Source organism: Strigops habroptila, chromosome 12, assembly GCF_004027225.2.
Source record: "Strigops habroptila isolate Jane chromosome 12, bStrHab1.2.pri, whole genome shotgun sequence".
Classification (NCBI taxonomy): domain Eukaryota; kingdom Metazoa; phylum Chordata; class Aves; order Psittaciformes; family Psittacidae; genus Strigops; species Strigops habroptila.
In genome coordinates this window covers 9801854-9829327 of record NC_044288.2, presented here as the reverse complement: position 1 = coordinate 9829327, position 27474 = coordinate 9801854, and the positions used below count along the sequence as shown (strand labels likewise).

The window sequence follows — 27474 nt, the reverse complement described above, 5'->3', positions numbered from 1 at the left end:
TCTTGCTCCCACTGCCACTGTGTGAGGCAGAAAGTAGGGAAGGATTCATTGTATAAGAAAGAGAAACAAGTAAATAAGAGTTAACAGTGGGATGTGGGCTCTCAGTGATGATTTCTATTCCTCACACTCCCCTGGATGCTGGGGCCAGAAGGGTGACTGTCAAGACCACCAAGTTCCCTAGGTGGGATGATTCTCCTGTGTATCTTGTGGGTGATGCTCTGAGCTCTACAGAAGCCCCCAGCAGCGAAGGGTGGGTTTATATCTCATCCTGAGCGCAGCACAGCTCAGCCTCTGCTCCTCTCTGATAGCAGAGCTCTCCCCACCTGACCTCTTGTCACCAGGAGAACTTTGCCCTGGGCTCAGCCCCAGCTTCCTGTGAACCGTGAGGGCTGATCCATGTGGCTGAGTGGGAGCCATGGAAGGTGGGAAGCTCCGTGATTCACAGGAGCATCCCTGTGGTGGGCCCTGGGCAGGGAGGTTTGCTGCCTCGCTGCCCTCCAACAGCCCCTTCGGACACTCACCATTGCACAAGGCATCACCAGCCCCAAAACTCTCTCCTAAATGCTCCCATCCTCTTCTTCCGGGCTCAAGAATACTGGGAAGGGGAATTTCAACTGGATGGGAAGTTAGGATTGAACTATTTCTTGGTAATTCTAGTTTAATGAGAAGCATAAAATCCCAGACTGGTTTGTGTTGGAAGGGACCTTAAAGCTCATCCAGTTCCAACCCCCTGCCACGGGCAGGGACACCTTCCACTAGAGCAGGTTGCTCCAAGCCCCTGTGTCCAACCTGGCCTTGAACACTGCCAGGGATGGGGCAGCCACAGCTTCTCTGGGCGCCCTGTGCCAGCGCCTCAGCACCCTCACAGGGAAGAGCTTCTGCCTCAGAGCTCATCTCAATCTCCCCTCTGGCAGGTTAAAGCCATTCCCCTTGGCCTGTCCCTACAAGCCCAAAGCCCCCCTCCAGTTCCCACCGGGGCGGCGGGTCCCGGTCCCGGTGCAGCGGCAGGTCCCGCCCCGCCGCCCGCCCCGTCCCCTCCCTCCGGTGCCGTCCCCGCCCGCCGTCACGCAGCCGCCGCCGCAGACCCGGGAGGCGCCGGGCAGGGGCAGCCGCCGCCGAGGAGGCCGAGGCGGGAGCTGCCGCCGCGGCGGGGGCAGGTACGGGGGAGCCGGGGAGGGGGGTCCCGGCGGGAGCGGGGGAGCCCCGCGGGTGCGTTCGCGATCGCGGCGCGTTGGAACGGGAATAACTGTCTCCTTACGTAACGCGGGGCACGGGGCGCTCGGGCCTGCGGTGTCCGCAGCGGGGCTGCCCCGCGCCCGGCCGCGGTGCGGTGCCATCGGGGAGGCCGGGCGCGGACCCGCGGGCGCTGGCCATGGGTCACCGGGCAGGCGGTGCCGCGGGGTCCCTGGGGAGCGCTTCCCCAGGCGTGGATCGTTCTCCACGTTCCCGAGGAGCAAAGGTCGTGGTGCCCGGGTTTAGCGCTGGCATCCTTCCACCTCGCTCACCCGCACACCGGGATCCGTTTTGCGGGTTGGCAGATTGCTCCTGATGTGCACCATAACCCCAAACCCCGCGCCAAGCTGCCAGACTAATTTCTGTTTCGTTTTATCCTCAAAATGTAGCTCTTTACATGGGAACGGGGGGAATAATGTCAGTTTAAAATGGTTGGACAGGGCTTGGAGCAACCTGCTCTAGTGGAAGGTGACCCTGCCCGTGGCAAGGGGTTGGAGCTGGATGAGCTTTAAGGTCAATTCCAACCCAAACGAGCCTGGGATTCCATGATAAATCTTGAGGACTGGGTTTTCCCAAGCAGGGTGCAGAGTGCGGCGGTGCCGTCGCCTCCATTCTGCCTCGTCACAGCCCTCGCTGGCAGCAACTCCTGCTGGAGGGTGAAAGTCTCATTCGGTCTTTGGGCATTTGTAAGAAATAGAGTAACAAATCTTCCCTGCAACTGAAGCGGAGCTGACTCATCGTGACGGCCCGACGCAGGGCTGTGTCCCTGGGGAATATTTATAGCGATTCCGCTGACACAGAGCCCGTCTCGTTTCTCAGATGGCCTGTGGAGGCTCAGAAGCACGTTGCAGTTTGTGGTGTTCGGTGCGGTGGGTGGTTGAATCATCACCTGCCTCATGGCACTTCATCCATGAAATTTAGTCAGAATTCCTTCAGAAAAGGGCTTTTGCACTATTGGGAACACATCCCATAATAGTCCCCCCCCACCACTCTCCATTGATGGTTTACACTGCTCCACACTCAGTTCCTTTTCCTCCTGCCCATGTTTTGGGTAGTGCAGGGGGAGGTGTGATGGGATGTGGGACATCCTGTCGGTTGCCATAGCAGCTGGAGTGATGCCCCCAGCCCTGGTGCTCTGCAGGATGCAGGCGGGATACAGCTGGGAAGCACAACACAGGCCCTCCTGCGTTTATCATGTGCTGCAGGTAGTGAACACCACAACCACCAGCTCTGCAGCCTGAGCTCTGGTGTGTGGATGCTCCTCTTGTGTGTGAGGGCAGCGAGCTGCCAAATGGTGCTGGAAGACAAAATGCTGTTTCAATTAGTCATCCCCATTGATCAGGCACTGGGTGTTCTGCAGGGACACGTCCCTTCTGGAGCGCTGTGCCAGGGCCCCTGCGTCGGGCCCTGCGACTCCCGCTCTGCAGATAGTTAACCTGGAGGTTTAACTGAACATAGGGCATGTGGTTCTTTGTTCTTCCCTTGCAGCTTTAGTAAGTACAGCAGCTACAGCTGCACTATCCCCCAGCTTTGTTTAATTGACACTTGTAAGTGATAGTTTAATAAGGGGTTGCTGTGGAGCATTGTCAGTCTTCATTTATGCCCATACAATTAAGAGCAGGCTCGCTCTTTCATTCCATAAATATTAGTATAGACTAAAGAATAATATTTACAGTGCTTTAAAGGGGTTTAACTCCTCTCTGCTCCTGTGTTTATTGGGCTGCAGAGATCCTGCATAAACCAGTCTTTACAGCCTGACTCTGCTCCATCACGCGTGCAGGTCAGAAGCGGAGCTGCGGCAGGCCGCTGTGATCCTGCGGGTGTCGGAGGGACGCTGCACGGGGTTACTAATACCTGCATGAAAGAAGCTGTGGGCTCCAGAGGCCTCAGTTTTGAGTCATAATGGTGCATGGATTATACGATGTTGGAGCAGTAGCAAGTTGGGGCAAAAAGTGTTGTTAAGTTTGTGTCTATAATGCAGAGTATTTACAAATCACGTGCTTGCACTGGCTGCTGCTTGTGAACGTACCCGACTTGATGTTTGACCTCAGCCCAACTACTCATGCGTTTATGGTTAAGTGTGGCTTTAAATCCCTGCACAATTAGGCTTCTGAGCCTGATTCAGATTTCTGGCTCGAATGGGTTTGGGATCTGGATCATAAAACCCAAACTGTGGAGCCAGCACCGTGCTGGTGCATCTGGGATGTAGAGCTGGTGACTCGGCCAGCCTGGGGAGGGCTGGGCCCTGTTCTGCTGCAGAGCAAAAGCACCACGATTTGTGGTCTATTTATTGATATGTTGGTTGGGAAATGACTGCACAGGCTGGGGTTCCAGAATGTGCTTAAAAGTTCCTTCACACCAAGGAATAATTTCTCCTTTAATGAAGGAGATAAATGAGAAATCCCAGACTGATTTGGGTTGGAAGGGACCTTGAAGCTCATCCAGTTCCAACTCCCTGCCACGGGCAGGGACATCTTCCACTAGGGCAGGTTGCTCCAAGCCCCTGTGTCCAACCTGGCCTTGAACACTGCCAGGGATGGGGCAGCCACAGCTTCTCTGGGCACCGTGTGCCAGCGCCTCAGCACCCTCACAGGGAAGAATTTGCTTATCCTGAGGCAACAGACTGTCGTGTGCTTTTTCCCTCCTGCAGACAGGCGGTACCTGGTGTCATACCCCGATGCTGTCTGTCCCTCCCAGCCACACACTGGTGGGACATGTCCTTGGTACCTGCTACATGCCAGCTCTGCAGTTACCATCTCTTTGGGGGTGCCGCTTGTGGAGATGGGGAGCTGACATGTTCAGAACTACTGTTACCATCAAGAAATGGTGCACGAGTTCGAATATATCAGCAAGAAATGTGGCCACAGTAAGGTTAAATCCAAGCTTTTTATTTTCTTAGCCTTGAATCTGACAGGCTCCCGCTGTCTTCATGGAGATTTTATTCTTATCATGGATTTTATTCTTGTCTTAAATTTATAGATTGCTCCTTCCCTTCATGTAATTATTATAAGGTTGATCAGTCTGTGGAGGGAAACTTTAACTTAAGCATGCAGGAGAGTTACCAAGCAGACATTTCTTTTGGTTGCAGCCAGTCCTTATACTTGCCAAGGACACCCTTGGGATTTGCTGCCTGTTGGGCTGATTTTGATTTAATTGCCCAGAACTGCACTGTAGGGCGAGAACTTTGCCATCTGTGACACTGGAAAATACTCAAGGTTGGCTTGCTGGAACTGCTGCTTCATCTTTAATGAACTCTTCACTAGGGCTGGCTCTTGGATCCTGCAGCTCTGAAGGAAGATTCCTCTCTTCTCCCTATGGCAGTTACAAATCAGGCATTCATGGAGGTGGTGCTTGTAGCAGCACTTAGAGCTAACTCCTCACTTCACCTTTCCTTCAGTTGTGACTTGTGCTACAGCATTTCCTACTCAAGAAAATCAAACTCTTTTCCTACTTAGAACACATTATATATATTCTACTTGGCCTGCTCTGTGCAGGAGTTGAGGTACACAGGCACTGAGCTATTTGCCCAGTTGGACAAGGATAAAAGCAGTGAATTCATTTCAGTCCTAACCTAATTTATGTTAGGAGTTAATGTCTTGGGATCCCACTGGTGAAAAGCAAGGGCACTTGGCCACGGCCATTCCTTGATCCTTTAAGAGTCTGAATCCCTGCTAAGCACGCTTGTCTTACAACCTGCACTCAACAGGATGTAATCAGTTTTGTTTTCCATCTGTTAAACAAGAGGCTTCTGATTAGGCAGGGCAAACAGAAACAATTCTTTTTGTTCTCGCTGACAACAGCAAGGTTAACCACCAGGTACTGAGCTTGTCCTGGCTTCCACACTCAGCAGTTCTGAACACCTTGCTCTGTGTGCATTGCATGATTTGCCTTTACAACCAGCAGGGATTTGCCTTTCTGCATTGCCCCCTAATTATAGTAGTTGCCTCAGTGGAGATCTCGCTGCCTCCCACTGTCCATAGCCACAGCCCGGGCTGCAGCACTGGAGCAGCTCATCCACCCGCCGAGCCTGGCTGTGTCCAGAAGAAGAGATTTTGAACATTTTAATTTTTGATGATGCTAAATGGAAACACCCATAGAGGGTTCTCAGGGGACCGAGCTGCTCTGGCAGGGAAGAAACATCTCCTGCACACACAGAGCCCAAACTGGATCCTGCCATCCCCCTCCTAAGTGCTGCCTTAGCTCTGACTCTAAGGTACGATCTCCAAGCAGGGTGTTGTACCCTGCTTCTAGTGACTTTACTAAGGAGCAGAGGAATGACTTAAACCAATCTGTTAATACTTGGTTTGGGATTTTTGGGAGTATGGGGTTTTTTTAAAGGCTGGGTTTGTGTATAAACAATAAATCCCTGCTTTCATCTTCACACAATAACTATTTAGGAATAATATAGGCAGCTAAAACTGCTTTGGAATATGGAATACTTTTTTTCCCCCCCTCTTTTCTCTTTATTTAACTTTAGCTCTTATGTATTTGAGGCTGCATCTTAGTACTGAACTGTAACAGGAAAGAGATGACATGCATCCAGGTAGGCTCTACAACTGAAGCTACATCACAGTGTGCACCTTTGCATGCTACTTTATTTATGTTCTGGGAAGACTTGGCTTTCATTTAGCCACCAGATCTGGTTTGTTCCCTCTAGGACAGGGATTCTTCATTTATGCAGTAGCAATATCCTTCTTTAACAGGCAGCAACTTGTTGGATGGAGTGCTGGAGGCAGTGAGTGACTGCTGAAGCTCCCAATCTGATACTAGTGGGGTGCTGTGCCTGCCCAGAGAGCTGTGTCCGAGTCTGCAGCCAGGAAGTCTTCGGAACATCCCTTCAGTTCAGAGCCAGCTGTTTTCCTTGTGGTTCAAAGGAATAGTTTTCTATTCCTCTGGAGTCTGGAGTAAGGACTGGCAGGGAATTTTTGTAAGCATTTCCATGCATGTGTAATAAACTACTTGTTACTTTTGCATAACCAGAAAGTTTGGGAATGTGGAATTTTAGTGCAACATCCGGTATCAAGAGGACCAGCTTTATAAGTATGAGTCATCTCCTTTGCTTTCTTAAAATCATGAAATCTTGCCTATGAAGACAGGAGGTGTGCACCGTTTGATGCTGCTGCGAGCGCTGGAGCAGCTCTGCTCTGGAGCCAGGCTGAGAGAGCTGGGCTGGGGCAGCCTGGGGAAGAGAAGGCTCCTGAGGGAGACCTTAGAGCAGCTCCAGTGCCTAAAGGGGCTCCAGGAAACCTGGAGAGGGGCTTTGGACAAGGGCCTGGAGGGACAGGACAAGGGGAATGGCTTTAACCTGCCAGAGGGGAGATTGAGATGAGCTCTGAGGCAGAAGCTCTTCCCTGTGAGGGTGCTGAGGTGCTGGCACAGGGTGCCCAGAGAAGCTGTGGCTGCCCCATCCCTGGCAGTGTTCAAGGCCAGGTTGGACACAGGGGCTTGGAGCAACCTGCTCTAGTGGAAGGCGTCCCTGCCCGTGGCAGGGGGTTAGGACTGGATGAGCTTTAAGGTCCATCACAACCCAAACCAGTCTGGGATTCCGTGACTGCAGATTGACTTTGCTTCCCTCAAGCAAATTACTGTACTTGGATAAGTAGATTTGGTTGGTTTGTTCTCTTGGGATCCTATTTTCTCCTCCGTACACGATGAGACAGTTTTCTCAGAGGCTGAGAAAATGGGATGTGTTCCTATCTCTGGCAGGAGGCCACCCAACTAAGAATGGTCAGGGCCTGCTGAAGATGGGAAAGTGAGGAGTGACATGACAGGGTGGGCATCCCACCGAACAAAGCACGATAGAGAAAGCTGCGCTGTGCTGCCCCACTGCTGGGCTGGTGCCTCGCTCCAGGCTTGGCAGAGAGCACTGGCCTGCAGTTGGCTGCTGAAGCAGGGATGTGCAGCCCTCCTGACTGTCTGGCTTTAGTGTAGTGTCCCTTCAGGCTTCGTTTTTCTCAGCAAGCTCATTTTTCCCCCAGCTGATGAACAGTAGAACACTGAAAGGTCAATGTCTAAGGAGACAAGCTATTAACAGAGGTAGCAAAGTCCAAGAAAACTGAAGAAGAATGACTATTTGTTGATTTTGCTACATAAATGTTGTCTATTTGCTGCTCTCAATTAGGGGAAGAGTGATGCTCTTGATGGTAGATGCTGGTCCTGGTTAGAGTTCCTGAGTGGATGACTTGAGGCCCTCATGCTTGGCATCAGAACACATAAATCTGCTGCAAGAAAGAGGAGAAATGTTTCTGAGGGGTGGTTTTACAGAACAGTCATTCATTCATGCAGTTACACTGATAAGAGAACAACAGTTGACTCTTTGGAAAGGCAAAGACAGTTTCTTTTTTTTCTTTAAATACATATTTGTTCTGCAACGTGATTCTCATCCTCATGGCAAATGCGTGGCAATGGCTTCTGCTGGCTCCTGAGCAGGCTCAAATCACACTGTTTGCTACAGCTACTTTCTTCAGGCTGTATTTAATTGATAGGTGGGGTGTAGAAAACAGAAGTGGCTGAAATGGGCTTGAGTTTCATGTTGCACAAATGAATGAAACGTTTCTGAACGCTGTAATTCCTCTGTTTCTCCCCTGCAGAAGATGGCTGTTCCGCCTGCTTATGCCGATCTGGGCAAATCCGCCAGGGATGTTTTCACCAAGGGTTATGGTAAATACAGCCAAAATAAGTTTGGTCTTTCTCAGTCTACCCCACTCCTGAGACTGTTATGATTTTATCACTCTTTCCTGATAAATATTCCAATAATTTCCGTTAGAATCCAGAGAATTTTCTGTCATAGCTTCCATTGCCCTTGCTGGAAAGGGAGGGTAACTTGCTTTTCTTTAAACAGAATTCTTCCTGTTCCCCATAGGCCTGTTGTCTGAAAGAAAATGTATTTTGGCTGCCTGCTTATCTCATGAGCAGGATGACAGATTCAGTAGTTTGCTCATGAACAAAATGCTACTCAGTATGAGTGAGGACTTTATTACCTAATTTGGTCCCAATTAATATTGCTGAGGTCAGTAGGATTAATTAGTCAGGGGCTATCTGAAGTGAGCACAACTGTGTAATTTGCTTCATTAAAACACACAGTTTGATAACTGTACCCTTAGTTTATTGTTTTAATAGTTCACAGGCAATTTAGAAGGGAGTTGTAAGAAATGAGAAATGCTTTTCCAATTATCATATATATAATTCATATTTTTTACTCATCTTCTAGGGTTTGGGCTAATAAAACTTGATTTGAAAACAAAGTCTGAAAATGGACTGGTGAGTTTGGAGACACATTGAAATCCAAAACATTGCAGTGTTCTTGTGGTTACTCTATGTTGCTTCTTAAAAGGAAATACTCATCCCTTACTCTCCCCTTATCATCTTGCAGATGGGTTATTATCTTGCAGGTTACTCTGCTCTTACAGTTGTTGTATAACATATGTGACTGTGCACAAAGCAGACACAGTGAAGGGCTCCTCTGCAACCCTGGTACTTAGCAGTCCCTAAACAAGTTTAGGTGCAATGTAACTGTGTATTGGAGCTAATATTTAGAGTATCTCTATGAAGCCTTTGCAGACTTGAATGCTGATTCACAGATACTCCTTGTACAGACTAGCACCTTACTCTGTGTTACACTGGTGGTAAGGGTTATCCCCGCTCCTGTCCCGTATCCATTCCCTTGGCATGCAATACTTTTTCTCCCTGACACTGAAGTTTGTTGTGGGGCACAGTGTGTTGATATTAATAACTAGCAAATGGTCTTAAATCCTCTGAGAACTCTGCAGTATTGAATCATATCCCAACTTAATGCGACTAATGTTCTACAAGCATTTGCTTGTGTGCAAACATATATATCTTTGCAAATATATATGGATATATTATATATATGTAATTATTTTCTTTTTCCTTTTAGGAATTCACAAGCTCAGGTTCAGCAAACTCAGAAACAAGCAAAGTTAGTGGTAGTTTGGAAACAAAATACAGATGGGTGGAATATGGATTGATGTTCACAGAGAAGTGGAACACAGACAACACACTAGGCACTGAGATTACTCTTGAAGACCAGGTAACTTTTGGCTCAAAAGATGCAGTTTGCAAATTCACCTATTTCAGTCTCTTCACTATAAATCCAACCAGTGAATTTCTTTTCTGTTCAGCTTGCACGTGGCCTGAAGCTGACCTTCGACTCCTCCTTCTCTCCTAACACTGGGTAAGAAGCCAGTAAGCTTAAGTGACCCAAAAAGGCATTTTTTACTTTAGTTTTCCAGAGTACTGTCTGTCTTCTTTACTGCTTCTGTCCTAAGACACCGAGACAGTTAACAATCAGCCTGTGTATGATGAAACCATGTGCATCTGATTTAAATCTCAGTATTAACAACCCCTTTTTAATCCGAAGCTGTAGCAAGCAAACTTTTACAGACAGTAACTTGAAAATTACAGCCTGAGTTAGGGTGTGATGAAAAGGTTTTATTTGTGCTCCTGCTGCCTGTTTCTGGCTGTGTCAGAGGCTGAGCTGCTGTCTGAATAAAACAAGTCAGTTCAGGGCTGAACAGGCTCCGGGAGCCAGTTGGCCACGGCTCTAATAGGTCAACACAGAACTGGGCTCTTCTCCCGAGCTGCATTATCATGTGAGCTCCCGCTGGCCGCAGCGTGGCGGAGGATGAGTATTTCTCATTGGATGCCACGTTTTATTTGGGCCAGAGGGATTAGGCAGCAGCTGGAGTCTGGATGTTGGTTTATTTTATTCCCCCCTGATTATCTTTTTGCAAGCAGTGCTGCCAGTGAGTCAAAATACTCTGCACAGGAGCTTCCCAGAGCAGCACACTGCACTGAGGCTACTGGGATACAGTGCCAAGGAGGTTTTACCCTGTCTTGTAGTGTCCTGTGTTGCCAACTGCTTCCAGTCCACTCCCAGTTCTCCATTACTCAGATATGTTTGAGTTTGTTAACCAGAATAATCTCCAGTATTTGTTTGATAACTGTTTTTTAACGGGTAGGGGTTTTAAAGAAAAAGAAAAACCTGGTCTGAGAATGACAATTTACAGCTCTACAGCTATTTCTTAGCACTTCACAGACACTCTAGAATCTGATTTGTAACAACTGCCTCGTGGGAGGACTATTATAATTTGAATAAATGGAGTGAGATTCAACCCTGGTGTGACCTGGTTTAGGTTGACAGGGAACGCGCCACGTCTGAGACACCTTCTCCCCCTTCCTTACTGCTGCGATGAGTCTTTCAACAGGGAAAGTCATTTTCAGGAGCGCTCTGTGTTAGCTTGCCTCTGTCCCTGCTGACGCTGGTAGAAGTACTGCTGACTTACAGGAGTTGCAGAGCAGCTAATGCTGAGTGCTTCTGGCACTGCTGCTCTTATGTCTCCTTTTGCACAACACAAATTCCTGAGTCTGAGATATTCATAATAAAACTGAGAGCAATCTCTATGTGGGTCAGATACAGGATTGAAACAGTTCTTGCAGACTGTTTCTACTGGCTGAAGGGAAAGGTTGATTTGAAATTTCAAATTAGCCTGACTTTTCCAGGAAGATTTCGGTAACAGATTTAGTCAAGGACAGAAAACACTTGTAAGGTAAAAAAAGAAGGGGAAGAAGTCTTTAATAAGAGTAGCTGAATATATTAGATGTAACTCTCTTGCCTTGTGTGAGGCTGCGTCTGTAATGTAAACCGACGTAAGGACACATGAGAAAACACTCTTCTGCTCCCTCAAGAAGCTGAGACGAAACAGTGATTTCTTGATGTCTGTCACAGTAAATGAAATTACACAGATCACTGGGGTTGTCTAAAAATTGTTTGTACTGTTGACTTTTTGTGGCAAACCTGCAAGCTGCTACAGTTCTCATTCCTTCCCTGCATCTACCAAACTTCCCAAACCATCAGATGAGCTGGAGATGAGGATTTGGTTTTGTCATCTCCCATCTGGCTTTTTGTGCTGCCTCGTTTCGGAGCACAGCCCAGCAGTGCTCAGTGGGGCACCACACCACGTTTTATTGCTTGACTGCAAATAACTCGCTGTATCCGAATTAGGGTTCTGCAGAGGTAAGAAGGTGATGTATCATGTGGCTCTCCAGGGGTTCATACTTTGTCTTCAAGAACTATTACACTGAGTTAAAGTAACTGATCTGATGGAATTGCTCCCTGTGAGTGTACCTGTTCAAAGATATGTAATTCTTTCTTTTCTCTTCAGGAAGAAGAGTGCTAAAGTTAAGACAGGGTACAAAAGGGAACACATCAACCTTGGTTGTGACATGGATTTTGACATTGCTGGCCCTTCAATACGTGGAGCCCTGGTGGTTGGCTACGAGGGGTGGCTGGCAGGTTACCAGATGACTTTTGAGACAACGAAGTCTAGAGTAACCCAGAGCAACTTTGCTGTTGGCTATAAGACTGATGAGTTCCAGCTTCATACTAATGTGTAAGTATTGGCAGAGAGGCATTAAAAGGGAATTTGAAAGGATTTTGATGCTTACTAGAACAGTGAAGGGGATGGAGTTTCAGCCCTGGTGAAAGAGGGAATGGGTTTGAAATGACTTCTGCATTTAAGATGGCAAGCTGCACTTTTTTAGCTGCATTAACTTTCCTTTGAATTATGTGAGGGAGGGAATGCATGATGGAAGGAACTGGAACTCGCTGTGCACCCAAGCACCCAGCATCTCTCTCTCTAATAGCTAAGGATTATTAGAATCTATTAGTGCAATAATAAAACAAGTGGGTCATGAAAATATTCTTTGTGAAAGGTGAAATAAAAGCAATGTCAAAGTGAAACAAAATGGTGGTTTGATCTGTAAATGAAAGAGTTAATCAGAGAACAAACAAGAACAGGCAAAAGGGAGTGCATGGAAGAGATAGGGCCTGGGTTTGTTTTAGTACCGGAAGGGATATGGTGTAAGCGTTTGGTTTGGTATCATACCTCCTAATAGGCTATTTACACAGGCATTTGTCCTTTCTGAAAGCAGGAACAGTGAGGAACCAGGAACCAAATTCCATGAAAATCTTAATTTTCTCTGTCTCCTGTTCCTGTTTAAAAAGCAATTTATGCCTCTGGGGAAGATGGTTTTTTAAGATTAGGCAATCCCTAATCCGTTCCCCAGCCCCCCCTTTCCCATTCCTTGGGTAATTGGATAGTTTGCATGTGGCAGAGCTACTGCAGGCTGTTCCCATTTGGGGGCTGAGCAACTGTTCTGCCTTCCTGGAGCTGCTGCTTCAAAGGCTTTCTGTTCTGTTTCATGCTGTTTTGCAGAGGTCTGCTTTAGGAAGCTCTCACTGCCTTACAGAACAATTGAACCTTCACAGCCCAGACTGTGTGTTTGAAGGATTGCCAAAGCACAAAGATGTGGGCAGAAAACTTGCAGCAGAACAATATGTGGGTTCCCCCTCCACTCAGTAGTTCAGTTATTCCTTCAAGCACAATGACTTTCAACTTTGTTGTATTGTAGTGATTCAAAACACTGTATTATTGACCTTTGCTATAAAATAACAATTAAAGCAACAGCAGAAAATAACTTTATAAGAGCAGCAGGGGCTCTGATCTTGCTGTACTGTTTCTTGGATTCCTGAGCATCTGTTTCTTAGGTTGCTGTTACTGTACGTGGATGATAAATCCTCTTCAGGAGGACACCTGGTTTATTTAGTATTCATACTCCATCAATTGATGTGCAAACCCATAAATATGTGATATGAATAGACATTTATTACTATGAATATCTTAGGTATTTGTTGTGTTACAGCTTTGAAACATGTCAGAGCTTTTCTATAATCCCAGAAAGAGTTACTTGTGTGTGGAGCTCCCATCACTCTCCTGCTCGGCCGTTGTATCTGGAGAGCTCAGTGTTTCACAGGGACGCTGTGGCAGAGCTGATAATACAACTAGGAGGGGCTGGAAGCATTGTCTTTTGTTCCTGGTGTTCCACAGACCAGCAAGTTACTTTTCTTAATGGTGATTTAATATCTTAATTTTCACAGGGGGATAATGTTTTGTTTGTTGTTTTTTTTTAATCTACAAAGTGCTGTTATTACTGTTAGAATTAAAAGGAGTTTTGTCTTCTTAGTTATTACTATTTTTAATAATAAATAATAACTAAAGGGAGGTAGGGCTGGCTAATTTCTAGTTTTAAATATGACTTTCCTCATTTTTTAAGCATAGCTCAGACCGCCCCCCCCTAATGTTGCAGGTCAAGACAGAGCTGAGTGGGAACCTTGCACAAAATCTGCCTGTGTAACCAGCTCTCCTCAGTCCTTTTTAATCCCTCCTTTTCTTGAGAGCCAAGCACAAGCAGTTATATGTGAGCTTCAGTCTTATCTGAAGTAAGTATTGTAGTGTGTTTCTGGAAGAATTGCTCTAACAATTTAAAAGGCTGCTGCTATTGCTTGAACTTTTCTATAGGCATTATCACTGCTGTTTATTCAGTTGTTATCATAGACTGGTTTGGGTTGGAAGGGACCTTAAAGCTCATCCAGTTCCAACCCCCTGCCACGGGCAGGGACACCTTCCACTAGAGCAGGTTGCTCCAAGCCCCTGTGTCCAGCCTGGCCTTGAACACTGCCAGGGATGGGGCATGAAGTAAGGAACATCAGGCCAAAGGAGTAAAAGTAGAGAGATTCTAAATCTACTCCTTTTTTTAATCACTAAAGGTTTGGTAAGCTTTAATAATTGGAACCAGATTATTTCATAGTTTACAAAGAATTGTGTTTTACTTGCAGAGTTCTTCCTGTGGTTTGATGCCCGTTTTGTGCAATACGTTTGTATCCTCTTTTAAGAAAACGAGCGAAAATGGAAATTGCTCACTGGTTTACAAGGAGTGCAAGGCTTTTAGAAGCCTTTCGCTCTTGTTTTTATGATCTGCATGCTCTAATGATTTGCATTTTATTTATCACACTTTATTCCCTGTGCGACATTGGTGGCAGTAGTAACTGGAAGTTGTGCTACTTGGTAGCAGTGCTGGAAGCTGTGTTCCCTGCAAATTAGTATAGTTTCATCTCAGTTTCTAGGACAGAGAGATCTATAGCACAGATGTACCAAAAGGACTATTGCAAATGTATTAATCTGACTTGGACATTAAATTGGCATCTTCTGCTACAGTCCATCTGTGTCTGATGACAGACAGTTGTAGGATGACTGCTCAGGCTCTGGGACTGGGGCACGACCCTCTCTTTACTACAGACTCCCACCTACAGAGAAGGAAAAACTGGAAGCTGTCATCACTTGGCTGTTTTTGGTAGTTTGTCGTGGCTTTTTTTCAGTTCCATAAGTTGTTTGTTGAAATAGAGTAACCAGCAATAAATCTAAGACTCTAAAAACAACTTCAGAACCAATCTGGCCTAATGTCTCTATCTCAGTTGTTACAGGGATATTAAATGAGGTGTTGGCGTTCTGCAAATATAGATCTTACTGGGAAAAGAAAAAGATGATTGGCTTGGGATGCAGTTTAAAACTAGACTAATGCATTCCTTCCAGGAATGATGGAACAGAATTTGGCGGCTCCATTTACCAGAAGGTGAATGATAAACTGGAAACTGCTGTGAATCTTGCTTGGACAGCCGGGAATAGCAACACTCGCTTTGGAATTGCAGCCAAGTACCAGATCGACCCAGATGCCTCTTTTTCTGTGAGTGCTGTGCATGTACATTTATAAGCATTTGAAAATAGGCTCTCAAAATGGAAACGCAGAGGGGCCTTTACGTCAGGGAATCACAGAATCCCAGCCTGGTTTGGGTTGGAAGGGACCTTAAATCTCATCCAGTTCCAACCCCCTGCCATGGGCAGGGACACCTTCCACTAGAGCAGGTTGCTCCAAGCCCCATCCAGCCTGGCCTTGAACACTGCCAGGGATGGAAGCAGGGGTTTGATGCAGGTCTGTGGTGTACAATTGGCACATCAATCTATTTGTCTTGCTTTTGGCTCATGAGAGCACAAGTACTGGATTCTTCTTAGAAGTGACACAGAATGTTTAATCATATTTGAGATTTTTTTTGTGTCACTCTTGACAAAATCAAAAACTATGTTAATAAAAACTTCCACCCCTCCCACCACCCCCCCACCCCACCCACCCACCCCCCCACCCCCCCCTGTGACCGTAGATTTGTTGAAATTTTGGCTTTTAAGTTATGGCAAAATCGACTCTAGATTTATTTATTTTTGTGATTTAAAACATGAAGTCCTGTCCCTGCTTTAAAGGTGTTACTTAATCTTCAAGCGGGAAGGACTCTGAAGTAAGACACTGAATCACTTACATACTGTATTTTTTCCCTTTAAGGCTAAAGTGAACAACTCCAGTCTGATCGGATTAGGCTACACTCAGACTTTAAAGCCAGGTGAGTCTGTGCAGGAGAAACTGAGAGTCAATAAAGTGATGCTTTAATCTTGAAATATCAGAGTGCTTTTGTCACAAGATGTTACTGACTCCTTTGTTCATTTTGAATGTCTGTTGGAAGCAGAATTATAAGAGACCCCTTATCAGTCACATAGTCCTTTATGTTGATACAAAACATATCTACAATTAGGTATTTCACAGATAGGTAAATGCATTTTTAATACTTTCAGAGGCTTCCTATTACAGAGTTTATTTTGCTTGAAAATGTGACTTTCTCAAGGTCCCCTGGTGCAGGAAGAGGACAATCTTACCGCTGTGAAATTGGTTTTAATGTAGTCTAATAAATCTGCTGCCAGAATTCCGAGCAGATTGACATGAGATATTACAGTAGACAGAGCTTGGGCCTTTTCCTACCTAGATTTTAAAATGGTTCAGAAAGGTGGGTATGTATCAAGGTCCCAATTTTTCATAATCCTGGACTCTAAAATTAGATTAATCAGACCAGCAGCAGTGAACTGCCTCAGAGCTTTAATTACTTGGAGTGATAAAAAGCAGAATCTATCACCGTGGTTTATTATAACTTTCATAATTCATAAAGATTTCTTATCTGCAAATTGTTTCAAAATGCCTGGTCTTTACAAGGCTAGCTGCCAAATTACCTTAACCCAGCTGCCCGCTAAGTTAAAGCAGTAATGCAGATGCTGCACTTACTGAACATAAAGCTCATTCTAAGTTTTAAAACTTGTCTTTTTCTTTTACTTTTCTCTGTTTCACAGGTATCAAACTGACATTGTCAGCTTTGTTGGATGGCAAGAACGTCAACGCTGGTGGACACAAACTTGGTCTAGGATTGGAATTCGAAGCGTAAGGAGTGATTCTACAATCAAAACTACAGCATAGCTACCTTCGGAATATAGTGTACCTTTCAATGTTTGTCTGGGATGCAAGTATTGCTCAGTATCAGTCCTGCTAGTCCTGGTTAAAGACAGCTAAGCTTTAAAAATGATGTTGTTAAAGAAATGGAGACAAAAGCATAAAAAACAATCCTAACTTTTTCTTTTGAATGTTCTTCCCATCATGTCTGTCAGCTGCCACACGATAGGAAGTAGGAAGGTATCAATTACCTTTACTAACGTATTGACTGCACAAAGAATATGTTAATAGTATGAAAGGATATAAAACCTGAGATGTTATGAATCGCAGACCACTATATTGTACTGTTCATTCTGTAAGCAAAATGTCCAACACTTAAGGTTTCAATTCACGATGGAATGTGCAAACGTGTCTGAAAAAGGGATTATTTTGTTTTAATTATTATTTTTTTAGCTAGGTGTTTCATGAATGGTTTGTCTTATTTGGTCATCTCACACCTACAGCTGTCTCCAGAGTGCTTTAGGTTGTCCACCTTGTGTAAGTCTGTCACGGAGGAGGTTTGATGTGACTCAGCCAATACTCCCTGTCCTGTGTTGTGGTTCCTTTCCCTTGCACTGACTGGAAAGCTTGTAAGACAGGGACATAATCAGGGAAGAGTCTTTGTAACTGCAATCACATAGTTGCATCACGGAATTTAAAATGGAGCTTTGTTTTATTACCACTTTTTTTTAGCAACTAAATGGGTACATTTTTAGAGAGTCTTCCATTTTGTGTGGAACTAGACCCCAAAATGCTGTACTTGACACTACTAAAAATGGATATCAAACCCAAACCCAACTTGAATAAAATATTGAAATGTCACCTTTTACTTTGTCTTTGTATTAATTGTGAAAACAATTTTCTATTAATTCTTGGCTCCAAAAGCAAACCGGCAACATTTTAGTGCATATTTTGTACACACACACAAAATACTTAGTAGGTTTAAGTCCCAGATGTGGCTGCGTTCTTAGTGCTTGCTAAGTGCCGGCAGCTGCACATACGCGTTTAGCTCATGAGGAAAACAAGATAACGTGACTTATCTTTCACTGCAGAATTCTAAGTTGAATTACCCATAGAAATAGGTGTGAGCAATGACCAGTCATCAGTTGGGATAAAGTTCAGTGGCTTTTCATTAAGACTTTATTTCATGTGTAAGCAGTCGCCGATGGCGAGGGGCTGTGGCACAGGCGGATGTGCCTGGTGAGGCAATGGCGTTAGGACATTCTGAGGCTAGATCTGCCACACATTGTGCAATGCTGGCTGTCTGCCCTCTTATAACAAGTATTGCTGAACGCTTCCTCGTGTGCCTTATCTCAAATACGGAACCTAACGCCCCGGGGGTAAATCATCCTCTTCGGACTTCACCCATTTAAACAAACCACTTGCAACCAGCTTGCAGTAACATGGCAAATACTCAAAATCAATTTATGTCCCTGTATGCTCTGTGTGCCCTCGGTGTCCCTGAAAGCCCTTGGGCTCCTTGCTCTTGGCTTTCTCCCCCCTGAATCGGCTGTTGTGGACTTTTCCCTGCTGTGATCAGCCTCAAGGCTTCCCTCAAGGTTTGGAATGCCTCAAATAGGTGAGAACAGGAGAACTTTGCCAGAAATTCTGCAAAAAGCATTCCGTTAGTGCTACAGCATGAAGCCCAGTCGTGCGTGTGGGGCAGCGGCTTTGTGGGAAGGGTCCAACCCCCAACATCAACCTCCGCCTATAAGAAATAGGAGAAAATAGAGGAAATAGGAGGAAAAGCGCCGTTTTCCCTCACGGGTCTCCATCCCCTCAGCGTTCCCGCCTTCCCGCCCAGCCCTTTGCGCATGCGCGGCTGTTCCCCCGGCGGCGCGCAGGGCCCCGCCCCGTCCCCACCGCCCCGCGCGCGCGCCGGGGGGCGGTGCCATCGCCACGTCGGTGCAAGGCTGCCCGGCAAGATGGCGGCCGCCGGCGGTCGGCGCGTCCCGGAGGGCTGCGCCCTCTGCCTCCTCCTGCTGCTGCTGTGCGGATGGGCCGTGGCGGTGCGCGGCCAGGCCACCTCCGGTGAGCGCGGCGGGGCGTGGGGCCGGGGCACGGTGGCTGGGTGGGCTGCCGGCGTGCGAACCCGCCGGTCTTTCACCGAACGCCTCTTCAGGGCTTTTAGGCCTAAAGGTCTCTGCGGCCGCCGATGGGGCCCGCCCGCCGCCCTCACCGCCGGTGCGCCGCCCTGCTCAGCGATGGGGCCGGCTCCGGCTTGGTTGTGTGTCCGTTGTCGCGGGAGCTGCTCGCCGGTAGCGGGCGGTTTAGTGCTGGGCAGAAGCGGGTGTGCAGTGGGCGTGAGGGGGCTCGGCTGATGGTCACCGGGTGTTAGTGCTGTGAAGGTCGGTGTAGCTGCCTGCTTCGCTCATCGGAGCTAGTATCTTGTTCCAGTTATTCCAATGGGGCGCCTGTGTTTAGGCCCCTTAACCCCATATAAGCTTGTTATTGTGCAAGATGACTCCTAGTTAAGTCATAGAATCCCAGACTGGTTTGAGTTGAAGGGACCTTAAAGCTCATCCAGTTCCAACCCCCTGCCACGGGCAGGGACACCTTCCACTAGAGCAGGTTGCTCCAAGCCCCTGTGTCCAACCTGGTCGTTTTCTTTCTCCCACTTCCCTTCAACCAGCTGTAACCAAATGCTAGTAAGAAATGTGTATTTCAAGTGCAGCGACTTTGTTGTTTTTAGATGGAGTATTAGTTGGGCAGCGAAGAGGAAGGAAATTACTGAAGGAAATGAAAGGGGCAGTTTTGAGCTGTCAGTTCCTTTCTTGCCTGACAGTCAGTGTACCCAAACCCACTCTATTTGTGTTGCCCCTCACCTGGTGTGATGGGTAGGCAGCAACGAAGAGGTTCAGGATGTGGGATACAAAGTTATAGGAAACCAAGTGCTTTTAAGATGAACAATCACGGCACAACTCACTTTCTAAAAAACAAGTTATCCTGGAAGTGAAATTTGACCCTGTCGGGTGTTGTTCTGCTCAGTGTTTACTAAGAGGGCTGTGGTGTTAGTCCTGTCATTGTGATTGAACATTAGTATCTATTTGTGAAGCTGAGGCATCTCTGGAGCCCAGGCACTATGTGCAACATCATCTGACCATGTTGTGTAACTGCAAACAGTGCAACCACCATTTATAATGCCAAATAGCTTTGGGTAGATAGCATAAGTCAATTGTGATGTAGTTACTAAACTTGCTACTCCTAGTAAAACAAAGAATACCTTCTTTTGGGAATAACAGGAAATTATTCGTTCTCACTCTGAAGCTGCAGCATTAGTTGGTGGGAGTCCTGTGCATTTAAGCATATATCCTTCTAAAACCTTCACACGAAAATAAGTTTAAGAATAATTTGAAGTTTAAGAACCCAGTGTAGTTCTGTAGGAAGAACGTACTTGTTTGTGTTTCAAACAATTTAGTTATTACTCTCTAATACTTTTGGTGAGGGTAGCAGTAAGCTTTACCCACCTTACCCACATGCCAACTAGCTATAAATATGAAACTATCTTGCATAAACTTTCCGTCTATTTATTTCCACCTATGCAATTAGCCAGCTTGATTCCCGAGGGGGGATGAGAATTCCCGAAACTTGTACAAGAACTTGTACAAGTTTGTATAACTTGTACAAGTTAACTTGAACAAGTTAATGTTGGTGTGATAATTCAGACTAGTAGTTTCTTCAACAGCAAGCATGTTAAATGTTAAGTAGTTGACTTAGACTTTAGCAGAGAGGCACCATAATGCCTCGTTCATATGGGATTAGTTGAGTCTTCTCTGTTTTCTTTGGTTGAAGAGTAATTCACAGTAGAGAGAGTACCACGTAAACAAGAAGTCTGTTGTAACTGACCTTGTGTAAATACACCATTCATGAATAACACGATTCAGTGTCCCCTGTATAATATTTTACTTATGGGTAATTTGACACAAGCAGTTGGTTGAATGCTTCTTTTCTAGAACCTGTAACCTTCCAGGGAATTCCTTGGGAGTGCTTAAAGAAAGTGTTGTTACTTTCTTAAATAAAAGATTAAAAATCAGCTTGGTTTGCCAAAATACACGGCAAGAATGGCTCCACTATTTAAATTATGATGTACTGGGAGTCTCAAATGTGTTCTTCCTTTTTAAGGGGCCTCCTGATTTGAGTCTGGAAGTGATGTGCTACAAACAGGAATAGTTTGCTATTTTGTTCTAGGATTAAAACCCATTGGCTATTTAGAAACTCTCTCTGCATCTTTTTTTCACCTTCCTTTGGGTAGAGAAGAGGGATGATGGGCCCTGCACGTGGTTTTAATGCTCACCTTGTTTTTTATGTAGTTGTCCTGGCATTGCAGTGATTATGAATTTGCCTGAGGGTCCGTTGCTGCGCAACACTGTCACTGACTTGGTTATAATAATTTGCTGCTGACAAAAGGCTGGCCTACAGGAGCATGTGCAGTCACATCGTCCTTTCTTCAGCTTGTTTTATAAGCTGTGCTTCAGTACTTCCATCTGAGTTAACATAAGGTTGGAAATCATTCTGTGTTCTACAAATTCAATAAAAATAAGTGCCTGGGAAGAGGTGCCAGGACCTTGTGTCCTGCCTGGAGGAGACATCACAATGTGTTCTCTTTTTGTTGGTAAAATATGCAGTGGTGAAAGATTAAAAACTCTGAACACAGAGAACTTCTTCCTCTGTGGACCTCAGCAAATTCTATGGGAGAAACTATGATGATGAGAAAGTACTATTCTACAAGAACACCATAAATCCACAGCGGGAGGGGAGGGACATGTCTCTGAAGTTCTGAGTGTGGAAAATATGCATGCTCAATTTTTCAGGGACACTTTGGCATGTGCTTCCAAGCTTTAATTCCTGCCCCACTCAAGACTTGTCTTTTGAAGTTGCCAAAGTACAGGAGTGTGTATTTCCGCGTGTGATTTCTGAAAGGTTTGCAGTGTGAAATATGCCCTGTTCGTAGTAAGATTTCTTGTCTATAAAGTGAATGCCTTGCAGTAATTTTCAGGTATCACAAGTTAGTGCCTTGTGCTTAATACTGACTGTTTCTCATCCTTTTCTCAGAGTCTGTGAGAGTAGAGGTGCTCCAGGAGAATATTTCCTCTAGAAATGAGAATGAAACAGCGAGTAGATCCCAGAATTTGACAGACAGCTTGCAGGGTATAACCCCAACCAGAAAAGAAGCAAGCCCAACAAAGAAAGAGGAGTTCCCAACAACAGCTAAAATCATTTCGGTGACTGCAGTAAAACCATCTACAGCAAAAGGGGGTTCTCCACCCCTCTCTCGTGCGGTGACTGCTAGTTCAGTATCTCAGATTGATGTTGATGCCTCTGAAGATACTAAAATTGAGGAAGAGGATCTTCTAACAGATTTGAAAGACACACTAAATAGTTCACCACCCATCATAAAAGAAACTGTAGAGTCAGATGGAGATGATTATGGTCCTTATGAAGTGACGTCGAATTCCAGATATAACCCAGACCTAGAGATGCCAGAAGACGATGACTCTGACACCATTAGTAATTACAATGAGGAGATCAAGAGCCTTGATGAGAAGATAAAAGATGTTTCTGTCACGGGGTTGGAAGAAGAAGAAGAAGATGGCCATTTCTTTTTTCATCTGGTTGTAGTTGCCTTCCTAGTAGCTGTTGTTTATGTCACCTATCACAATAAGAGGAAGGTAGGTATGCTGTGAAAGGTCGAGAGAAACAGCTGTAGTAGTTAAAATGGAGTTGCGTTGCCTTGTACGCTCTCCTAGTAAAAGGAACTTAGCTATTGGGAGAATCACATCTTTGACTACTTATTCTTGGGATACTAATATGCAGATCATTTCTGTCAGTTTATCTGCACAATGAAAATGGACTTGAGTCAAACATTCTAGATTAGAAAATCAGTTGATTGATACCATCAGTATTCAATCAGTTCAGTAATGGATGCTGGCAGTGTACGTGAGTTCTATAAATGAGACCGGAGCCAAGTTAAGTGAAGGTGATTGATTAATTTTGTTTCTGCACAGGATTATAAACAGCAAATTAGGGAAGGTTTAGTCCCAGATAGTGTGGGAATGTTCCTGTTACAACTGTGATAATCCTTCTAATAAGTATTCACTTCAAGGTGGTCTTTATGTCCTACGTATTCTGAGGGCTTAACTACAAACTTTGAGGAAATGTTTAAGACTTCAGTTTCACATAGAGAAGCTCAAAGTTCAGTGTTTTCAGGTAACTGTTTCTTTAGAACAAAGCAATTCTCTGATGCGTGCACAAATTTGCAGTTAAATCATAGGTTAATCTTTAGAAATGAGGAAAATTGAGTGTTTATTCTTATAGAGAACACTGATTTGGTTAAGGATTTGGGGGAGTCTGAAAAGAACGCAGCTAAAAAAACCCCTGACTTCTGCTTTACAGTGCAGTGATATATCCGGAATGTGCATTGCCAAATCTTTATAGGAGAAAATGTTGAACAAGGTGTTAGATTTGAAAATTTAACTTGGAGGGAAGGTCACATAAGTGATAAAAATGACTTGTCTTTGCTATGTAATAAGCTAACAAGTGTCGCCATCTGGGGATAGTTTAATAGTCTGAATATGCAGTACTTGTGAAGCTACACACATAACTGTACTGGAAGAGTTCTGGGTTGAATGACATGTTTTTGCCAAACTGCAGCTGAGGCTGCTGGTAGGTGGCTTGATGGCAAGGACAGTGTGGAAATGACTATCAGTGCCATGTTCTATAGCAACAGTAACACCATTGCCAGGATTGAGGGGTGGAACTGTGATATCAATAGAACCATTAATCTGTCTATCAAACCCAAAATGTTTTTCCATTATGTAAGTTGGCTGCTTTTTCTTCCAGATCTTCTTACTGGTGCAGAGCCGAAGATGGAGGGATGGGCTGTGCTCTAGGACAGTGGAATACCATCGATTAGATCAGAATGTTAATGAAGCAATGCCTTCCCTCAAGATAACTAATGACTACGTCTTTTGAAAGCACTGTGATTTGAGTTTGCTGAACTTACCACTCTTTGCCTGCCTAGTCATGTAATGATATTCAGGTATTCTAAATATGCTGCTTGTACTGAAATGAGATGCACCCTCTTTGACCTGGATGTTTTTGAGATTAAATCTCATGGAAGATCAAGGGCATGATACATTTGTTTGCTACTTTGGTCAGGTTTTATATCAACTATAAAGATACAGACTTTAGTAATTAGTGCTCTTTCCATTCTATAAGCATCATCCCTTCTGTCTGGAGCAGTCTTAATAGTGGTAATACAAAAAAAATAAGCATAAAATATTTTAGGTCTAATAAATTAACGACTTTTGCATCATTTCATCAAATTAACGGTCTCTTTGCTAATCACTTATATGGCTCATAAATCACCCTATATTGCAAACTTATAATTACTTTTTTCTATGCTTAAATCCTAATGCTGCAAATCTTCATCTTGTTTTTTTCTGGGTTCTGTTTTCTTGTTGCATAATTTGATCCTATTTTAGGCAGAATTACTAGCATGGCAATTTCATAACTTCTGTGTGTGGTCATGCAGTAAATACTTTCATATGTAACCCATTTTATTTCAGAAGTTACATATTTCCTTAAAATATTCAAGACCTTTATGAAGGTATGCAGCTTCTCGACTGTCCAGTTCTTTCCTCTCATGGTATTTATGGCTATTTCATTGTCTTTGTAATTAATGAATGGAAAATAAGCCTTGTGGAATAATCTTACTAAAATACAGTCGGCAGGCTTTTGATACATCAGAACTTTCTGTTGAATTTTAAGGCTGTTGGGAAACAGTTACATGGTTTGCTATATTGTAAATGGGAGAGGCCTGAAAAATGGAAGAGTAATTTATGTTGTTGTTATTCTGACCCAGGTAACAGGCAGATGAAAGTGCTGGTGTGTGGGGCTGCGACAGCACACTCTGATTTTGGACAGACATGTATGCATTAGTGTCAATCACATCACTGGTACAGTAGTTTTGGGTTTGGTTTTTTTTTTTTTTTAACTTTGTCTTTTGTACTTCCATTATTTATGTTTTCCTGAGTTGTAAAATATAAAATCTTGGTTTTCTGTACATTCTGTTTGTGATTGAGTTTTCAAACTGAGAAATATGTAAATAATGGTAGAGCGGGAGCCCATAATTAAGAACTTGGTATTCAAGTAATTCTGTAACATTGTGAGGAAATCACCTTTCCAGCGGTTGGCATGAGGATGCTGAAGGCATGATACTACTTACAAATGAAGTGCTAGAAGTTCTAAATCCTACTGTTAAATGCATTCTTTTCATAACCACAAGAAGTAAAGCACAAACAAAATAGCCCTCAACTCTTTTCTTGCAGTAATTTTTATCCTATTTGGACTTGTATCACTTAATATTTTGAATAAGGTTTTTAAAATAAATGACGACGTAAAGCTTGTGGTGTTTATCTGAACTGCTTCACTGCTTTTATACAGCACTTGATGATAAAGAGCTTATATAAAAGGTGGTTTTTTTTATATAAAAGATGGTTCTAAACCATCTTTTCCATTACTGATTAAATTCACTCTGTGTGGGGGTGCATGGAGTTTTGTTTTGTGTCTGTTAAGTGGTAGGTAGGGCAGATAGCAAGGCTGAAATGAAATCTTTTAAGCTATAGGAATTAGTAAATTCTTTTATAAGTAATTTTTCACCTAAGTTGTGTAATTACTAATCCTCATGGGAGACACTTGAAACTGTTGCCTGAACATACCCACATTGAAGCTGAACACTGCTGTGGTTGGGATCTAAAGGGAAAGGTTAAATTGCAAAGCTTCTTTAGGATGTTTAAATTCAGTGGAATTGGAGGAGGTGGCTCATGGTTTCACACCCAAGAAGTTCAGTAGCTTTCTCCTTAAATACCAATCATGAAATGTGGTGATTTTGACAGTTGAGAATAGTATGTTCACACTTGGCATGTTTCCTTTCAGCTTGGTACCACGGGCCTTACACAGAGCCCTGAATTGAGGTCCTGGAGTGCTTGACTGAACACAACTTCAGCAATACCCATGTTAAAAGTTTTGTTTAAATGTCATTTTCTCTTCTCCCCATCCAGTGAATTAGGTCATCAAGGCACATGTTGCATTTTCAGCCACTTGACTGACTAACACCTAGAATACTGCTTAAAAATCAGAGAAAATTGGCATTGACCTGAAATAGGAGAAATAAGACGTATTTGGTTGGTTTCTGGAGTTCATAGATGTGTTACCTTATTCCATCTTGGATGTCTTCCAGAGCTCTTGAAGCACAGTTCAATTGGCTGAATCAAACCAACATAAATGTTTTTTCTTCCAGGCTTTCTGAACGAGTAACAATGTCTTCTTTAAGACTATACGTTAATATAGTGATGGAAGAATCTTGCATTTCCTTGCCTTCCCTCCCTCAAATTGTTTCTCCTTGTGAAAAGACTGTATGTAGGGAGACAAATCTATTAGCTTTTGAGCTGTTCCTTCCAACAAACCCACTCTTTTAAAACCCAATAACTGTTGCTGGAGGAGGAGTGCACACAGCTAATGGCAAGATGGCTTTTTGTGAGCTTTGTAAGGAAAACTGTCGAAGGCCTGATGTAAACTCAATTACTAAACAGTTTGTTTTGCAGTCATCACATTTTTAAAATGCTCTTATGCTGAGACAAGACTTGGCCCACAGATTTAATATTCATTAGGTGCACCTAATAGTGTTTAGGCCTAATGGACTGCAACTCGCTTTGGTTATAATGCAAAAGTTAATAAATTCTCTTCTGAAATGTCCTTCTAGCTGTCTTCTCTGAGGATGCTCTTGCATGAAGTTACCTTAGAGGAGAAAACCAAATCTTTTGAGTGACATAAGTGATATTTGAGGTCACGAAATCATGGCTTGCATGTGGTGTTGTCTTTAGCAGAGTGCAGCTTTGTCTCACTCCAGGTACTTCACTCCAAGCACTTAAGGTGAGCAGTTACTCTTAGCTGTTGTGCACAGCATCTTTAGCTCACAAATAACAAAAATATCTTAAATATCTATACAAATAGGTTTTTTTTAATAAGGCTCTTCACTGATGGTACTAACAGCAGCTTATCCAAGTGTTTTTGAGTTCACAGGGAATTCACGTGAATTTGAAATCCTTGAAGTTCTTTAAACTGGGTTTCATTTGGGGAATTGTTTGAACAGATTCACTTCCAGGATGCTGAGGTATTTTAAGAACTTGGGGTGAATCTTGCTCTATCAGGTTGCCAGTGCTTGTAGCGAGTTGCCCCAAGAGATAGGTTTGGTCTGTGGATGTGTCTAAGCAAATTAATTAAGATAATGATGTTTGTGGAATAGCTCTATTGATAAAACCTGTCCACTGCAGATCTGCTCCAGCACTCAGCGCATAATGGCAGCACAACCTAGAGGCTGCAGTACTGGTTAACACTGGTCATTTGTGTCCTCAAAAGATGAAGGCTAAATAATCAGCCTGTTAGCAACGACATCTCGGCATCCAGTCCCTGCATTTGTAGTTTATACTTGCTCACCTTCACTTGCAGCAAGAGAATACTGGAAACAAAGGTAGGAAATGGTGAACTGTCACTCCACCCTGGCTAATGACTCTGCTGGGTTGTACCATCCCATCATCTTGGTGCTGCAGAAAAGGGATTGCAGCCTTGTAAAACAAAAGGTTTGAAATGCACACAGTGACTTCAGCAGTTTTTCTTTTATGCAAGAATACTTTTTCATTCCCAATAGCCCTTGGATTGTTGCCTGGACAGGGAAGTGCCCTGCTGAATTGACACACGGTTTCCTAATAGTAGCAATAGAGAGGGAAAGGTTTCTCATGCTCCGCTTTTACGCAAGCTCCAGGAGAGCGGGGCGTATGTCATTCCATGTGCAATAAAAGAGCCATTTGCTGCTGAGGTAATGGGGATTGAGCTACTGTTTTTTTATTTCTTTAATTGAATCTGCTTGTGGAAAATTAAAAGCAGGCAATCAAAAATTCATAAAGTGCTGAGATCTAATAGAGGCCAAAGCGAGCAGATTGATGTCCCATCTTACCAACGAGA

At 44.3% G+C, this 27474-nt stretch overlaps 2 protein-coding genes across 4 annotated transcripts; both read left to right on the top strand.

Moving 5' to 3' along the window:
• The first annotated feature begins 1004 nt into the window (after positions 1-1004).
• Positions 1005-17281, top strand: VDAC1 (voltage dependent anion channel 1). 3 transcript variants are annotated; one of them, XM_030504400.1, is made up of 9 exons: positions 1005-1157; positions 7824-7893; positions 8444-8493; positions 9131-9283; positions 9375-9427; positions 11418-11645; positions 14685-14835; positions 15484-15541; positions 16317-17281. In XM_030504400.1, exons 2-9 carry the CDS (start codon positions 7827-7829, stop codon positions 16406-16408), a joined length of 852 nt encoding a protein of 283 aa, XP_030360260.1. In that variant the 5' UTR covers positions 1005-1157; positions 7824-7826; the 3' UTR covers positions 16409-17281. The 3 variants fall into 3 exon arrangements, with proteins under 3 accessions (XP_030360260.1, XP_030360259.1, XP_030360261.1); XM_030504399.1 differs by having other exon boundaries at positions 1056-1154; positions 7822-7893; XM_030504401.1 differs by having other exon boundaries at positions 1094-1134; positions 7819-7893.
• Positions 17282-18341: 1060 nt separating this feature from the next.
• Positions 18342-24859, top strand: C12H5orf15 (chromosome 12 C5orf15 homolog). The gene is made up of 3 exons (XM_030504632.1): positions 18342-18483; positions 21505-22121; positions 23293-24859. Exons 1-3 carry the CDS (start codon positions 18378-18380, stop codon positions 23422-23424), a joined length of 855 nt encoding a protein of 284 aa, XP_030360492.1. The 5' UTR covers positions 18342-18377; the 3' UTR covers positions 23425-24859.
• The last annotated feature ends 2615 nt before the right edge of the window (positions 24860-27474 follow it).

What these genes read in the sequence shown, in the direction of transcription:
- C12H5orf15 (XM_030504632.1), top strand. Translation starts at nt 18,378, where the DNA reads ATGGCGGCCGCCGGCGGTCGGCGCGTCCCGGAGGGCTGCGCCCTCTGC. An exon ending in GCGCGGCCAGGCCACCTCCG is followed by an intron (nt 18,484 to 21,504) that starts GTGAGCGCGGCG and finishes TCCTTTTCTCAG; the next exon opens with AGTCTGTGAGAGTAGAGGTG. An exon ending in CCTATCACAATAAGAGGAAG is followed by an intron (nt 22,122 to 23,292) that starts GTAGGTATGCTG and finishes TTTTTCTTCCAG; the next exon opens with ATCTTCTTACTGGTGCAGAG.
- VDAC1 (XM_030504400.1), top strand. Translation starts at nt 7,827, where the DNA reads ATGGCTGTTCCGCCTGCTTATGCCGATCTGGGCAAATCCGCCAGGGAT. An exon ending in TGTTTTCACCAAGGGTTATG is followed by an intron (nt 7,894 to 8,443) that starts GTAAATACAGCC and finishes CTCATCTTCTAG; the next exon opens with GGTTTGGGCTAATAAAACTT. An exon ending in TCCTTCTCTCCTAACACTGG is followed by an intron (nt 9,428 to 11,417) that starts GTAAGAAGCCAG and finishes TTTTCTCTTCAG; the next exon opens with GAAGAAGAGTGCTAAAGTTA.